The sequence below is a fragment of the Cryptomeria japonica genome, chromosome 10 (genome assembly GCF_030272615.1).
Source record: "Cryptomeria japonica chromosome 10, Sugi_1.0, whole genome shotgun sequence".
Classification (NCBI taxonomy): domain Eukaryota; kingdom Viridiplantae; phylum Streptophyta; class Pinopsida; order Cupressales; family Cupressaceae; genus Cryptomeria; species Cryptomeria japonica.
This window is the reverse complement of record NC_081414.1, coordinates 750139485-750155977: the sequence shown is the minus strand read 5'-3', so window position 1 is coordinate 750155977 and position 16493 is coordinate 750139485. Positions and strand designations below refer to the sequence as shown.

Here is a 16493-nt window from a genome sequence, read left to right as displayed (position 1 = left end):
AAAGGATAGGTGTCACTAAGAAAGATACCATCAACTTCCTCACCAATTAGGTAGATGGGCTAAAAGCTTAGGTGACATAGCATTATGCCTTAGCAAATGTGATGGGAGCCATGGAGTTAAAGTTAAGCACACAAGAGAACCAACTTGTCAAGCTTGAGACCTAGATGGAGACATAGAAGCAAACCATCAAGGTTCTCATTGAAAAGATCAATGACTTGGAGTAGAGGCTCAGTAGGGAAAAAAAGAGATCCAACAACTTAATACCAAGATAGAGGAGGTCAAACTCTCAGTGGGGTCCCTTGCGCTGATCTATGCCCTCTAAAGAGCCTATTGCAAAGAAATTGAGCAAATTGCACATGCCTTCACTCCTGCCCTCCACTTTATAGACTATGCCCAAACTCTTTACTCAATGATGCAAAAAGAAATTGATGCAAGAGAACCAACTCTCGCATGTCCTCGGTAATGCTCATGGTGCTATCACAAGGCTCTACAATGTAGATCCCCTAGAATTGAATGCCTCCAAAACTTGGAGTTGATTTGCTTCTACCCAAAAAACCAATGATGTCCTAGATAAGGACAAAATGATATAGTAGTTCAAGGCCTAGCTTGTAGTTGTTGCTCACACAATGGCAGATGTCCAAGTTTACATCACAATGCTAGTCAAGCATGACCTCCCCTTGTTGATGGACTCAAAAGACAAAATGTTACCTCCAAGTGTTATTAGATATTCTATTTGAAATTAAGTCCTCAATGAGTTTGAGCTAGATGGGCTCTCCCTTTCATCAATGTTGGAGGAAATGTTGGTTGTGATCAAGCCCACTATTGATTTGGGGACCCTTGTATAGATTGCTAGCTTTCAATCCCAATAGATATCTTATGAACATACATTGAAGCTTGAGAAAAGGTATAATATATTCAGCAAGATCAACTTGCCCAAGGATGAAAATTGGGGCAAACTCATGGCTTCCCTAAGCCATTTATAAGCAAAGGTATCCTATGAATTTAGAGAATTTTGATATTTTGTTTTTATGGGTTGACTCTATGCCTAATGGATAAGAACTTTTGGGTTCCTTTCCTTGTACAAGTGAAAGGACCCCTAAGGGTTGCCAATATCGTAGTGAATTCTTCACCATAGGTAGTAGATCAATCTCACCTTGATCTTCAATGAATAAAAATGTCATGTGGCATTCATGAACCTACTCATTTCAATCCAATTTTGTAGTTTTGGTCTCCTATTGTAGTTTGAAAAGGTTCCAAGTCTTGTAGAACACAAGTAATTTGATCATCCAAAATAGATTTAATCTAATGTTTTGTGGGACTTTTAAAAGAAGCAGAGCCATTTTCCCCAATAAACCCTAGCATGATGACATGTGGTGAGGCTATGAAGAAGTCAAAGATAAGAGTACCTTGTGAAACATTGGTGGGTTTTGTCTTCAATATAATTCATTTATTTACTAAGGACACGTGGTGCACTCTTAGGGTTTTATGAAAAGGCAGAGAGGAAAATTTCTCAAAGATAACACATATGTTGTGTGATTTGCCACCAAAGATTTCATTTGACAACCTACATGATGTGCGACTATTGCAACATAGAGCGACATCTTTTGCATCTTGGCTTTGCAATTGTGATTCTTGTAGCCTCCTTGCATCATCCTAAGAGAGTCTACAACATTAGAATAGCACACGTGGCATTCATCATGTTGGAAATTCGAAATTCCTAGAACAATGTGGTCCAATATTCATGGCTAGTGCTTGGGTAGCACCAAGACAAAAATTTCACCTACCAATGTCTTGAGAAGTGTTGTCCTCATTTTTGTTTTCAAAAATGAAGGACCATTACATAAAATTTTTGTCAAAAAATGAAAATATTACTCTAGGACACGCTTCCCGAGGCATAATTTTTCTTCGCCTTTGGACTTGCTTAATCCTTAGTCCATCCTCCAACCACGTTTCAAATTTCATCGCATTATGGGTTCGTTTGCTTTGTCTTTTCTTCAATTTCGGGTTTTTTCTCCCTGACTGCAGGTGGGAAATTTTCCTTAAATTGCAAGTTTTAATGTTTTCCTTTGTTTTAGTCTTTGTAGGGCAATTTTTAGCTAATTACATGTGCACTTTTTGAAAAAAGAACTTGTAACTTACTTTTTATTTCCCCCTTAATGCTTTTTGGCTTTTTAAGTCATAATAGGGATTTTTGGGATAAGTTACAAGTTAATTTTAAATTACAGATTTAAAGGTCACTTGTAATTCTTTTGTAAAATCCATATTTTAGAGTTTTTTTGCTTGTAATGGGGATTTTATTCCCCTATTGCATGTGTTGAGTTATTAAAACTTGTTGTAGAGATTTTATTTTCCCTTTACAAGTTATTATAACTTGTATTTCTCTCTCAAAAACCTGATTTTGCTTAGAAATGGAATAAAGTGAAATTTTAAACTTGCTATTGTGTCTAAAAAACCCGATTTGCTTCATAAAGTGAAAATGGAGGCATTTTAAACTTGCAATTGGATTTATAAAACCCGATTTTGCCTTGTTGAAAGAAAAGTGAAATTTTAAACTTGTAATATGAGAATAAAAACCCGATTTTTTCTATTGCATGTAAAATGAAACTTATCAGTCTTTCCCAAGAACCCGATTTTCCTCTCCTAAAACAATTCTGCCACAAATTCTTCCCGATTTTTGTGGAGAGATTCATGGAGTAAGGAGGCGATATTATTGCAAGGCAATTTTTGTGAGTTTAAGAACACGTTGCATTTGATTTGGTAAACGGTTTAACCCTCATTTTCTGCAAAAACCGTTTTCCACGTGATTCTTCCAAGCTGCATTTTGGGGGGTTTTGGTGCCACGTTTTCACTTCTCCCTTAGGCATTTGGCTTTGGGACTCTTAGGCGTGGTTCCTCCTTAGCGATTTGGCTCTATAAACTTGTATCTTGTGCCACGTTTTGCTGCCTATGGCGTTTTGGCAAAAATGTGGTTAGGGTCTTGGAATGCGGTTTTTTTTTTCTCTATTTAAGATTTTTCCTCTCTTCTTTCAAAGATTGATCATCTTTTGAAGAGGCATTTCAGATTAAAGCAAGGTATGATTTCTTTTCTTCTTCTTGTTTCTTTTTCTTGTTTTCTTGTCTTCTTGTTCTAGTTGTAAATTTGTGTATATGTTGGTTTTGCCCCAAAATCGGTTTTGTGAGAGAGATTTTCCCCTTTGCAAAGCAATTTGTGAATTATGAGTTGGATGAAAATAATTGATCTTCCCTTATGGTAATAAGAATTTAACCATCTTCTAGTGAAATTCCAAGTTGCAAAGATGAAAAATACCCATCCTTCCAAAATCGGGTTTTTAGAACCGGATTGCATGTCCAAAGTTCTTCCCATTTTCTTGAAAATGACATTCCCAAAAGCTTCCTATTTTTATCCATCCATATTGCTTATATCCGTACTTTCCGTTCACGTCATTTCCCACAAGCCTAAATCTCATTTTTCACTCATTTCTCCATTTTCCGTTTTACAAGTATACTTGCATTCAAGTTTTAAAAGTCCGATTGCATGTTCATTCTTCCCAACTTGTATACTTGTAAAACTCTCCCCAAGATCCGAAATTGGTCAAAGTCAAATTTCCACCACTCCCATTTATTTCCCATCTTTCTCTCACAAATCTTTCTCTCACAAATTCGTGAAGTGCAAGGGTTGGAGTTCTTCCTATTTGAAGAAGGAAAAATGTTAGTTGCAGCAGATTATGATGTTGCCTTAACACTTTTAAGTCTTCATCACAGTATGCCAAGTTATCCTTCAATGTCAGATTTACCATCCTCTCCTATTCCGAAGAAGATGAAGTATAAATATGACAAGTACCAAAATGAAGTTTCGCCTTCGCAAGTTTCCTCTCCTTTGGATCACATAAAAGACACGAAGATAGGGCATGTGGACATGTCAGAATTCGTCAAGAGAGTGAAGGATCCGCATGATAGTAATATGCAGCAGCTATTGGACAGATACATCCATCACGCATCCTCTTTTCCAGTGGCTGCCTGTTGTGACGTTTTCACACATCGCCCCATTGCAAATGGGGACCCTTGCTTTTTTGCTTTTTAGGGTTTGTTTTTTGGTCTTTTAGGGTTTTGTTAGTTGGCCTTTGCATTTTGAGTGTCGCCCAGGGGATCACATGGATAGCAAGTCCGGCTTGAGTGATGTCTTGATCCTGAAATTTGGCTAAGTCTGGAATGTCCTGATCCTGAAATTTGACTAAGTCTGGAAACTGAAAAACCTCAAAAAACTAGATTTTGCAATATAACTCCTGGAGGTCTGAAACCACTCTCAAACATCCTAAAAGTATATATGGAATATAACTTAAAGTATAAGTCTATCTTTCTTCTTTCTTATACTTAAATGTTATATTCCATAAAAGTTATCCTGATAGAGAGTTCGAAAAGTCAAATTTCGCTCCTGTCCTTCACGGAGGATCCAGAGCGAATTTCGCTCCTGTCCATCCCAGGAGGACCAAGGCGAATCGCTCCTGTCCCTCACCAAGGGTCCAGAGCGAAAAAGCTTAGTGGAGTCATTCCTGACCTTGTTTGAGCAAATTGAGACATCAAAGGCATGATGGAGGACAAAATGAACATGATAGAACATCCAGACTTGATCAAAAACAATGAAATGATGAAGTTTTTGCCTAGAAGGTCAAATTCGCTCCTGTCCCTCACTGAAGGACCAGAGCGCTTTTCTTTATATGCACAATTTTAGACCTTTTTTGGACATTAACTTTTATTCATAGCATGAAGTAAGATGATATCTTCCTTAGCCAAGACATTTTTTGATGAAAATTGTAGTGATTTGGCCTTGAGGACAAAATTCGCTCCTGTCCCTCACTGAAGGACCGGAGCTTGAATTCCAAAATTGCATTATCCTTGCCAGATTTAAGTGGTTTCGCGATTTGAGAAGGTCAAGGGAGTTATGTTTTGCCCGTTGAATATAACTTAAGTACGCCACAATGAAGAAAATCTGCCTAAGTAACAAGTTTGCTCCTGTCCCTCTCCAAGGGACCAGGGCTATTTTCAAAGGGCGCTCCTGTCCCTCTCCAAGGGACCAGAGCGATTTTCCCTCAAGACAAGATTCGGGCAAGAGAAAAGCAAGTTTCGCGTTTGAGGTGGGTGGAGGAAGACACAATCGATCCGTTGAAGATAATTTTCGAAGCTAGCAAAGGACGAATTGGCTTGTAATTGCAAAAGTGCTCCCGTCCCTCACTGAAGGACCGGAGCTTGAATTTCAAATTTGCACTGTTCTTGCAGGATCAAGACAATTTTATGATTTGAAGAGACCAAGGAAAACATGATTTATCCATTGAATATAATTTGGAAGGCTAACAAAGGACGGATAAGCTTGGATTTGCAAAATAGCTCCTGTCCCTCTCCAAGGGACCAAGGCAAAAAACCTAATATCCAGTCCTTCTCGCCAAGTTTGGACAAATCTAAGCCAAGGCGCGGATTTGAAATGATGTTTAAGATGCTTCGAGGTGGAATTGAGATGTAAGAGTTGCAAATTTTGATGACAAATGCAAAAAGCGCTCCTGTCCCTCACTGAAGGACCGGAGCTTGAAATCCAAATTTGCATTATCATTGCAAGATTTAAGTAATTTTGCGGTTTGAGGAGGCCAAGGGAAGCGAGTTCTGTCCGTTGAATATAACTTGAGTGGGCCACAAAGGAGAGAATTAACCCAAAAGACAAAAATCGCTCCTGTCCCTCACCAAGGGACCAGGGTGAAAATGTCCTAAGGTACGCTCCTCCTAAAGATCAAATAAAATTAAACTCGAAGCTCCAATTAAAAGTACCATTTAAATGCCTAGATGAAGTTTTGGACGAAAAAAAGGAGATATGCAAGGTCTAGATTGAAAAATCGCTCCTGGCCTTCACCAAGGGTCCAGGGCGAAATTGATGATATCCTTCATTTTTGCATTAATTGAACGTTGACATTCCTTGAAATTCAACAAAATTTGCTAACTTTGGAATATTTGAAAAAAATTAATTAAATTGGCATTTAATAAATTAATTTTGGGCCTCAAAAAATCGAATTTCTATTATAAAGGCATTTAAAATTTTTTTTTTTTTTTGTGAAATTAAAATTATAATGTGGAGCGCACAAGGCATTATTTTACCTTTTATTTGCCAAGTCGGCCTCATGGGTAAATGGAAGGTGAGCGCTCTATATATTGGGGGTGTTGTTTCACAATTCAAATCATTCAATCATCCTTTGAAGTACGAAATTGGAGAGCAATTTGAGGAGCGAAATCTAGAGAAGTGGAGCGAATTTTTACTAAGTGTGGAGAAGCTAGTGGAGGGCGAAATTCATCTTGAAGGCTATTGGAGAGGCGTATTTCTTGCTAGTTTGGAGGATAATTTCTAGATTTTTTGAAGACATTTGAAGGCAAATCTCCAGATTTTTGAAGAGGAAGGTGGAGTTCTTTTCCAAGCTAAAGAAGGTGCATTATCCAAGGGAGAGCTTTGATCTACACTTTGCCTAGCAAAATTCATCTATTTTTACATCATTTCTTAGAGTTAATTCTCAAGAAGAGGTATGGCAAAATCATCTTGACACCCTTATTCAAGGTTTGATTTTTTTTAGACATTTTTTAGAAAAGTCTAAGTATTGCATGATTAATTAGGAAATGATAACTCAAGATTTATCATGAAGTTTCCTAATTAAAATCTTGAATCTTCCTTTTAAAGTTTAATTTTTAGATTTCAAGATATATTACTAATTTTGAAATGTTGTGTAGGTATCAAGATGGCGACTCCCAAGCTCGAAGGATCTACAATTCGGAAGGCTCTCCTCAAGGAAAATCAAGCCAGATCAAGGACGGTCTCCTCCAAGAAGATCAACAAGGGACAAGGGCGACCTCCTCCAGCCTTGCATCATCAAGGATGGCTTTCTTCGATCAAACATCAACAAGGGCGACCTCTTCCAGTCTAGCATTCCAAGGCGAGGTACATCATCATCCTGCAAATCAAGGACACAAGAAGTCAGAGCAAGGGTTCGTTGAAGAAGCAGATAGTTCCAGAAGAATTAATTAAAGCTAGCTTCTCAACAACATCAAGTTGAATATTTACCAAGTTACAAGTGTCAGACGAGGTGGCATCCTAGTCATCACTTCTCCAGTCAGTGTGGTCCACCTCAGCATGTCCAGATTCAATGTACCTGACTCATGGAAGGTGGCACAAACTCCGATGTACCTACCCTGGCTATCCATTGGTCGAATTTTTTTTAGAGAGGACATGTGTCCAAGCAATACAATTTTATCATTGGTCAAGCATTAAATGTTATGTAATGGTTGTAACAAACCCTAATTAGGGTTTTCATTGTTGAATCTTGGCCATTGATCTCGAATTGATCTAAGCCATCGAATTGTATTGAGGGCACTATATAAGCCCTGGCATTTCATTTTGTAAAGGCAGTTAGAGAGTTGAAATAGTTGGAAGCAGTTAGCAAATATAGAGTAGTTAGCTAGTTGATAGAATAGTAATTAGAGTAGAGTAGAGAGAGAAGGCAAAGATTGTTGCCAAGATGTTGTTGTAAAAGACTTGTAACTTCATTGAAGAAATGGTGAAATTTATGGGTCGATTCGACAATTTGCATGGTCTTTATACTTCTCATATTTGATTTCATGTTATTAGATGAGTGGAAGAAATATGCTTGATTGATGGTGAAATTTGCATATCCATACTACTAGCAGTTTGTTGATTGCAGACTTGCCTTGTGTAGTCAACTGGAATCATTCAGCCTAAGCTTAACTTCAATTGTCACTTCTTCATTGATATGCATCAACCTGATGGTGTCTATGCCTGCAGTGATGATTTGAACATCATAAAACTTTCCTTCGAAGATCGCACTAGCCTTGTGGAGATGGTCCTGCGATGTCAAAACAAGACCTAGTTAGAGTTTCATCAAAGATCAATCATTGCTCCTACATTCTTAGTATTAGGATTAGATCCTCTCTTCGCCCTCATCTTTTTTCCATTTTTCAAATCTAAGGCAGTAAGATCCTGTGTTCCAGCAATATTCAAAGGCAAATCAGAAGTTCAATCATCAAATGTAAGTCCCCTTGTGATTCCAGCAAATCACATCATACCACACAGAGCTTATCCACACGTAGAGATCCTACATACAAGAACCTTGAAGTTTCTCCGATTGATCCTTTTCGCGATATCTTCAGCATTCGGAAACTTTATTCAAGAGAGGATAAGGTACCCTTGGGTATTTTATTCTGTGTTAGGCTGTGTACAAAATACACGTCAACACTGCCCTAGAACCTGAATTTTTTCTCGCTTGCACCCATCGCTTTGACAAGGAGACAAGAACCATTAAAAATGATGATGGTGAGGTAATAATCCGCCTTGATGCAGATACAATTGAGAAAGTCTTCAGAATACCACTAGCACCTGTTTATATGGAAATTTCAAAGTATAGTGCAGTCGAGTACTATGTCAAGAGGGAAAAGGACTGTAAACGTCATATCAACAGGTGGATTCATGAGCCATGAGCCGCCTTCTCAAGGTGGGCTAAATTGTACCATTGTGACTTTAAGTGGGAAATTGGAGACATCATAACTCTCCTCAGCAGGATGATGGGTCTTGAACACTCTAATGTTTTTGAACCCTGGATGTATCAGTTTACCATGTTCATAAGGCAATCCCATCATATATCATGGGGAGAGATTATCAGTGATGCTTTGTGCGAGCAACTTGCCGCAGTCCCTACCACCATGACTTTCTACATGAATTCATACTTAGTGTATTTGGCAGCGTCACTCAGACATTTCCTTGGTCTTTCTACCAAGGGTGACTGCTCGCTTATACCTGTGTGGGAATATTATGATCAGCTGCCTTTGAGACCCAATGGATTACATTTCAGAAGAGTTCAAGATGCATTCTTTGGTTACTTCATGTGCCAATTTGACAAGATTCTAAAGAACAGAAGGGTGTCAAATGAAGCATGGGAAAGAGTCAATGAGTATGGGTGCTTGTTTCTTCAATTCCCAACTTTCACTTATGTGAGGGTCGGATGCTACAGCGGGCAACCATATATGCGCCCTAGATATCCGACTGATAAGATCATTCTTATGGAGTTGGGAAGACAGATCATGGCCGTGCACGCTCATCAATCTGTTAGACATAAGGTCGGAATGGGGATCTCTACAACAAACCCATTGAAAATTGGCCGGTATTCTCTTGTCACATCCGTCAAAGCCAAAGCTATGGAGACTGAGATGCGAGAGAGTAAACTCAAAAGGTTTAAGTCTAGGGCAAATTTTGATTACTGGGGTATGAAGGAAAAGATCAAAAAGTCCTTCGTGCACGTGCATCGTATTGAGGATATCTGGGTAGATCTCCATACAGATTTGGAGGTTCTCAAAATGGACTACTGCAGGCTTACTCTTGAGCAAGTTATTGATCTGAACCTGGTGGACATTCCGCAAGGAATGATCGATGATGGTCATGTGCTTGATCTAGAATATGTCTCATGAAGGGTTGAGGAAGCCCCACTTCCTTTAATCCAATGGTTGCATAAAGAATGGACATCCATTCTTGAAAGATTTCAGCCTATCTTGGCTAACACCAACACTTGGCTCAAAGGTAATGGTGTTAGACTCATCAAGATCAAGGTTGGGAAAGAAGATGACTCTACGGGGCCTCTTGGACGTAAGTCTGAGATTCAGATTGACAACAAGGAAGGTGCATCATCTTTAGGCACCAGGATCAAATTGCGGGTTAGTCGGGCAATAGTGCTTCCTCGTGAGGAGGCGTCAGTTCGTGGAAAGGAAAAGTCCTGGTTTCATGTTCATGTGATCGATCCTGATAATCCAGAAGAACGACAACAATCAGATGATGCTCCTAAGTCTCTAGCTTCGGACTCACCTCATGAGATTCCTTCCTCAGTTTCCATTGAGATGCCTCTTTCTCCTCCTGACATAATAGTGGAAGATTCTCCTCAGAATGCCGTTCCTATTTCAGCAGTTGAGCCGCCGCCTGGTCATCTACAAGAGAGTTCGCTGGAAATTCCTGAGGATACTCCTGCATGTATCCATTTGTCAGAGATTGATACCTCTACTTCTGGCTTTGAAGAATTTATGAGGCAATCTTCATGCCCATTGGTTACTGAGAAAACCATGGTCGCCATCCAAACAGATACTCCTCCTAGGGTGACCACGGCTGTTCAAACAGAAACTGCTTCTCCTTCGCCTTCAGTAGCTACTAGAGGAGAACTAGTTGTTTTACCTCCATGGCTTAGTTCTTTTACCCCAAAGAGGAAGATTCAGGAAATCTCTTCTGATGTCTTTGACTATCAGCAACTCAAATAGTCTAGGCCCAAGGTTGCTAAAAAGGCCAAGACAATCTCAAGAGTAACTGTTGATAGCAATAAAATGAAAGTGGCAGAAATTGTTGAGCCCCTTGAGGATAAGCCACGTGAGGAAATGCGAGCTGCTGATTACAAAGTTACAAGGATTGAATTGGATAAACAAACGCATGAAGTGGTCAAACATGATGCCCATCAATCCGTAGCCTCACAAGTGCAACGGTATGATGAACTTCTAGCAAAGAAAGCCAAGCTTGAAGAGGAGAACCGGCAACTTGTTGTAGCTATTCATAAAATTACAAAACCTGCTGGTGAAGGGAGTAATCCTACAAGTTCTTTCGGTTCCCAAGAATCAATTCGGGGAGTTGAAAGAGCTGCTCAAAAAGTACAAGCGTTGGATTCTTGGGTGGATCAACTTCATGATCTATGTGCACAAGTGCTGAAAGACATTTTCCAAATGATGTCTAAGTTGGAGACCATTGAAGAAAAATTGAATCATACCTCCGACACTTCCAAACAGAATTTGGAAAGGGTTGAAGGTAGTTTGACAATTTGGCGCACCATGCCCCAACAACACTTGAGTGTTCTTTAGGAGCATGCCATTATTCCTTCCAGGGTCATGTACTTGGAATTTGAAGAACTTTTGGAGAATAAAGCCCTTGTTCTCAAATCCCTCATTGAGGAGATTGATGATGCAATGAGATTGCGGGGTGAAGTATTCCAAGGTATTGTTTCCCATTGTGAGAAGGCCTCTTGCAACATAATGAGTCAGAATGGAGAGTTGATACCAGAAGAAGAAGTGCTCGCAGATCTACAGATGAGGATTCATAATGAATGGAGGAGCGAATGATTCTCAGCTGGTTCAATTCAGCATCTGATGAAACATCGAATCTTTTTGCACGAAATCCAGTCCATCTTGGAGAAGAACGACTCTATGCTTCTTCGATGCCATGATACCATTGTGAAGACCATGGTTGTTGCCAAGAACACCCACAAATTGAATCTCGCTGAACTACGAATGATCATCCAGAAGTTGGAAGGATTCATGTCTTCACATGCTGCAGCTTAAGTGTTTTTCAACACTTAGTTGTATTTTTCCAGATTTGTAATCTCTTAGTTGTAGTTTTTCTTTTGACAAGTTGCATGTAAAAAAAAACTTTTTGTAAATTGCAAGTTAAGTCTTTACTTGCACTTTTGTAATTACATGTAAGGCAACTACAAGTTGTGTTCAGTTAGGACTGTAGTTGGAATACGTCTTAGTTAGTTATTGAATAAGTCTTGGTGGTTGAGAGAATCTCTCAAGTTAGTTAGGATCCTCCCACCTTTTTCTCAAGACTCCTCTTCTATAAATACTTGAGGGGTCTATTGTAATCTTTATCTTTTGGAAAGCAAGCAAAAACTCTGCCAAATTTACAGCAAATAAGTCTTTGAGCTTTCATGTGTGAATTCAAGAATTGAAAGAAATAGAAGGAAATTGTTCAAGCTTTGAGTCTTTGTGCTACATTCTTGAGTTTGTGTTCTATATTATCTTTCTTGCAAGTGTTTCTTCAAAGAACTTAATCGAATTTGATTTGCAGTCTTTGTGCTGCAAGTATTTGAGGTTAATATAAATTAGAATAAATATTCTTTTGAGAGGAGCTGTAAGTATTTGTGCTTGCACATATTCTTAAGAGAGTTTAGAAGCAGATTTTGTGAGAAATAGCTGTGAGTCTTTGAGCTTATACTACTTCCCATTGTTTTATGTAGAAAAGAATAAGATACTCCAGTCTGTGAGCTGTTATAATTTGTTCTTGATAGCGTTAGTATAGAAAAGGGTAGTTAGGACTTCATATAATCAAGACTTTGAGTTTGATATTGCTATCCTGTCCCGAAGGAAGTGACGGAAGTCTTTGAGCTTTCAGGAAACTTTATTTCCTTTCTCTCATTTCATTTCAAAAGTTTAAATTGCTATCACTTTTCTGTGAAGAGAAAAGGATATTGGCTTTCTTGAAAGAAGAAGAAAGAGTGCTGTCCCATCCCATTTTATTTTTAAAGTTGTAGTTAGATAGGGGGAGCCTTCCCTTAATTAGGAGAGTTTTACTCACACACTGTGGTTGAACCACAATTTTGTATATTTCCCCAAGTGTACAAAATTTTGAACCAACAAGAAGTTCAAAAGCTAGGTGGCAGACTCTATAGACCAGGTATAGAGGGTCTTGTAGCTATTCCCAACCATTGACATAAACAATTATGGCACTAAAAGATTTAGAGCTGTCGTCCTTCTACAAATTTGAAATTCAAATGTAAATTTGGGAGGGAAACTATTGTGGGATTGATTAAGTAGGTCTATAAATAGCCTACATGCTTTTTACAAGAGAGAAATTTTGAACATTTGAGCTAAAGAGCCTGATGCGTTGATTGTTTTTGCAAGAGGATATTTTTTGTAGTTGAGCTAGAGAGCTTGATATGACAGTGTAATCGTATCTCTCTTTGCTTCTAACATGGAAGCCTCTTTGCACATTTCAAGCAAGATTGTCTCTATAATTACTACACAATTAGTGGACTTAATAAGCAAGTCTTTGGATATCATTTGTTGTCTTTGTTCACCTTGTAGTTGTTATATGCACATATTCTTGTTGATTATAGCATTATGAGCTACTTTTCTATGCTCTGGTTTTATAGATAGTTAATCTACCTATCACGAGCTTTCTTACTTTAACTGGTTGGTCTCTGCAATTTCTCTCTTTTCATCTCCTCCACACACAACAGGGAAAGGTTTAGGCTCACATCATTCAGTAGGAAGGGAACAAACCATCTAATGCCGGAGATTGCTTTACTGGGATCATCCTCATCATCAATGACATTGCTACCAATAAGGATTTTTATTGTTGGACTGTGCACGTGTGTCATAGCAGCCTCTTGGAGCAAGGCTGTTGCAGAACAATTTAATGAACAATTAAGTCTGTCATTTGAATAGTTTATAATGGCATTTGTCTACCTCTTTGGATCTTACTTGAAAATAACTCCTTTTACGCTATATATTATTCCAGTATCTTACATGTTTTTCTACATCCCACCGTTATTTATCTCACTCTTATTTTCAAGGCACACAAGACATGTACGAGTAAACAATAAAAGCAATAAACTGGGAAGCAGATTGGCAAAAGAATAGGAAGTTATCAGATAGAAAAAAAAATGAAAAGATTGAACATTTTATCTTCTTCTAACTTCATCAATGCCATTGATGTGATTTTTATTTGTCTCGACACATGCATTATTTGCTGTCTCTTTCTTTAACATTTACAAAGGCACTAGTTATTTCCAGAAAGCACGTACCCAGTACTCATCAAGGATTTGAGTTTGTTCTTGTTGGATGTAATAAAGTCAAGGAATCGTTAAGTGAATTATTCTAAGGTTCAAATTTATATAGTAATTACATGCATATGGTGTTGTCAAAATCACAAAAGTTAGCATGCAATAAATTTTGAGATGTTTGTACTTTGTTTTTCATGTTTTCTTCTTAAGGATTCCTGTTAAATTCACATAAATATTAAATTGTCATGCGTCATGCAAAACAAAAGGCCATGGAATCTCAGGGATCACTCATGATTGCAGTTGTTGCTGTATTTTTATTCTTGTACAACATCATTCTCTGCTGTCCTCATATATTTGAAGAAATGTATTCATATTCACTGCTGTCAAAATTGTGACCAGTGTACCTAAGGTCATTCCTGTTATGCAATCTCCTTTGGTAGAGTTATTACACAGAAGGGTTAGGAATCATTCAATCTACGTTGAATCTTTATTATGCACTTTCATATTTTCCAATAGGATTTAGCACCTCTTTATTGTAGAGTAAAATAATACTAGCATGAGAAGTAGTCCTTTTTACTTAAATTGGACTCCAGGGACTGGATACATGTTTTCTAAATAATTTTTTTAACATTTATTTGTCACTAGAATATTACCTTTTATTGTTGATCATGGCATTGGCATTGCCAACATGTTTTGCTAATTTGTGGTCCAGTCAGAAATTACGATTATAGTTGAAAGGAAACATAGTTGTGTTATATTTTTAAACTTGTTGCCTTCATGGTAAGGTTAATTGTTGAACTTGCATGAATCTTCTTACTCAGGTTGCAGATGAAGTACATGTCCTTGATGCAACTGGTAGATATGTCATGCCAGGTCAGAGAGAAAGTGGCGTTTTTAAATTTACAATTGACAAAGCTATTAATAGCATTGATTCCTGTTCATAATTTTAGTAAAAAGTCTTTTAAGAGTTCTGTTGTTTTTTACGGCAGCCATCATTATGCTCAGAACAGATCATGTGCTTTTTGTGGTACAAAACAGGTGGTATTGATCCCCATACACACTTGGAGATGCCATTCATGGGTCAAGAGACTATTGATGATTTTTTTACTGGCCAGGCAGCTGCATTAGCGGGAGGAACAACAATGCATATTGACTTTGTGATCCCGACTAATGGGAACCTTGCACATGGCTTTGAAGTCTATGCAAAGAAGGCAGAAAAATCTTGCATGGACTATGGTTTTCATGTAGCTGTTACAAGTTGGAATGAAGATGTTGCTAGAGACATGGAAATGCTTGTTAAGGAGAAAGGTAAGGTTTTGTTAAATTTACAAGGTCTGAAGCGTAGATGTAGAATGTATATTATAGTAGTCAGAGGCTTAAACCATCATTTTGAGAATGAGGTTGTCTAAGGATGATGTCTTTTGATGTGTTTACTTTGATAACTTAGGGGAATTGTTCTTGCCTTGGCAGGTATCAATTCCTTCAAATTTTTCATGGCATACAAAGGGGCTCTCATGGTAAATGATGAGCAACTCTTGCAAGGTCTAAAAAAGTGCAAGTCTTTAGGTGCCTTAGCTCAGGTTCATGCAGAAAATGGGGAAGCAGTAGCAGAAGGACAATCTAAAATGATTAACCTTGGTATAACCGGTCCAGAGGGTCATGCACTTTCCAGGCCTCCACTGGTATCTACTTGTCTAAGTTACAATTCTTTTTTCTATCTTGTACTCATGTTCATATTTGTCATTTAACTCTTTTTTTCTATCGTGTACTCATGTTCATATTTGTCATTTTTATTCTTGTCTTCTATGCTTTGATATTGGGTATATTTTTTTGTCATAGAAATACCAAGAAGAAAGGACATGAGGGAATATTGATACAAGTGAATTAGCAAAATCAATAAGAAAATTAGAACAATTGACAAATTTGTAGCTAATATAAGTTGAAGAAAGTCGATTAATAAAATCAGTGCTGCAGTTTGTAACACCCTTGTTTTTTTTGTTTTAAAGTGTTGTATAAAAGAAGACGGAGATGCAAAAGTGGTATAAAAATATATATTTGTTGCAGCAATGAAACAATTGAAATAACTTGCAAATGCAATATTTCCAAAGTACCCACAACCAACAATAAAACTGAAAGTACAATATAACATAAAAAATAAAGACACCTAGATGGTGAAATAGCATTACAATGCTAAATTAGATATACCCATTTGTTGGTAACAAAATAACAATGAAATAGAGAAAAACCCAGCAAACTGGTGCACAAAACCCCTAGACACCATCCCCAAGAATGGACTCCAAATGGTGCAAACTGGATGTCACTGAGTTGCCAAACCCCAGTTGCCCAAAATGCCTTAATAAATCTGCTTGAATATCACATGCTCTAGGAATCCCAATCACCCAAATTAGCTTGTAGGTGAGCCACAAGGAAGCATGGCCTGCTATAGGGAAGGACTGAAGATACAATCCAAAAATGAGGTCCAACAGTAATTCCTGAATGAATCCACTAAGGATTGGGTCTTTCACCAATGTCGAAGATGTTCCTTGCAAGGGTTTTCGTCCTCAGAATGCTATAGGATGAACAGCTCAACTAGAAAACGTATTCTCCAAAATATCAAATCCAAGCATAACAAATGAGCTCCAAAAACTCACTTTTATAGCCCTCCAATTCCCATGCCCAGCAAGATGTACTTTTTAATTTCATTAAATCTAGAATATACTTGGCATTACTTATGTTGTGCCTGTATATGCATCCTCTGTACTTAAAATCCTGGATAATCTAATAATACTTGGCAAGGACTAAAAGAATAACATAAACTGCAATTTTGATCCCAAGAAAAGGTATCAATGCTAATTAGAGCTAAGT

General features: G+C 37.9%; 1 protein-coding gene across 2 annotated transcripts in view; it reads left to right on the top strand.

Moving 5' to 3' along the window:
* Positions 1 to 16493, top strand: part of LOC131076134 (dihydropyrimidinase) — an 80439-nt gene that overhangs the window by 12248 nt on the left and 51698 nt on the right. For both annotated transcript variants that reach the window (XM_058013198.2, XM_058013206.2), the window contains exons 3-5: positions 14450 to 14501; positions 14667 to 14936; positions 15099 to 15310. In XM_058013198.2, coding sequence (XP_057869181.2) covers positions 14450 to 14501; positions 14667 to 14936; positions 15099 to 15310 — 534 coding nt within the window. The remainder of the gene's footprint in view (positions 1 to 14449; positions 14502 to 14666; positions 14937 to 15098; positions 15311 to 16493) is intronic.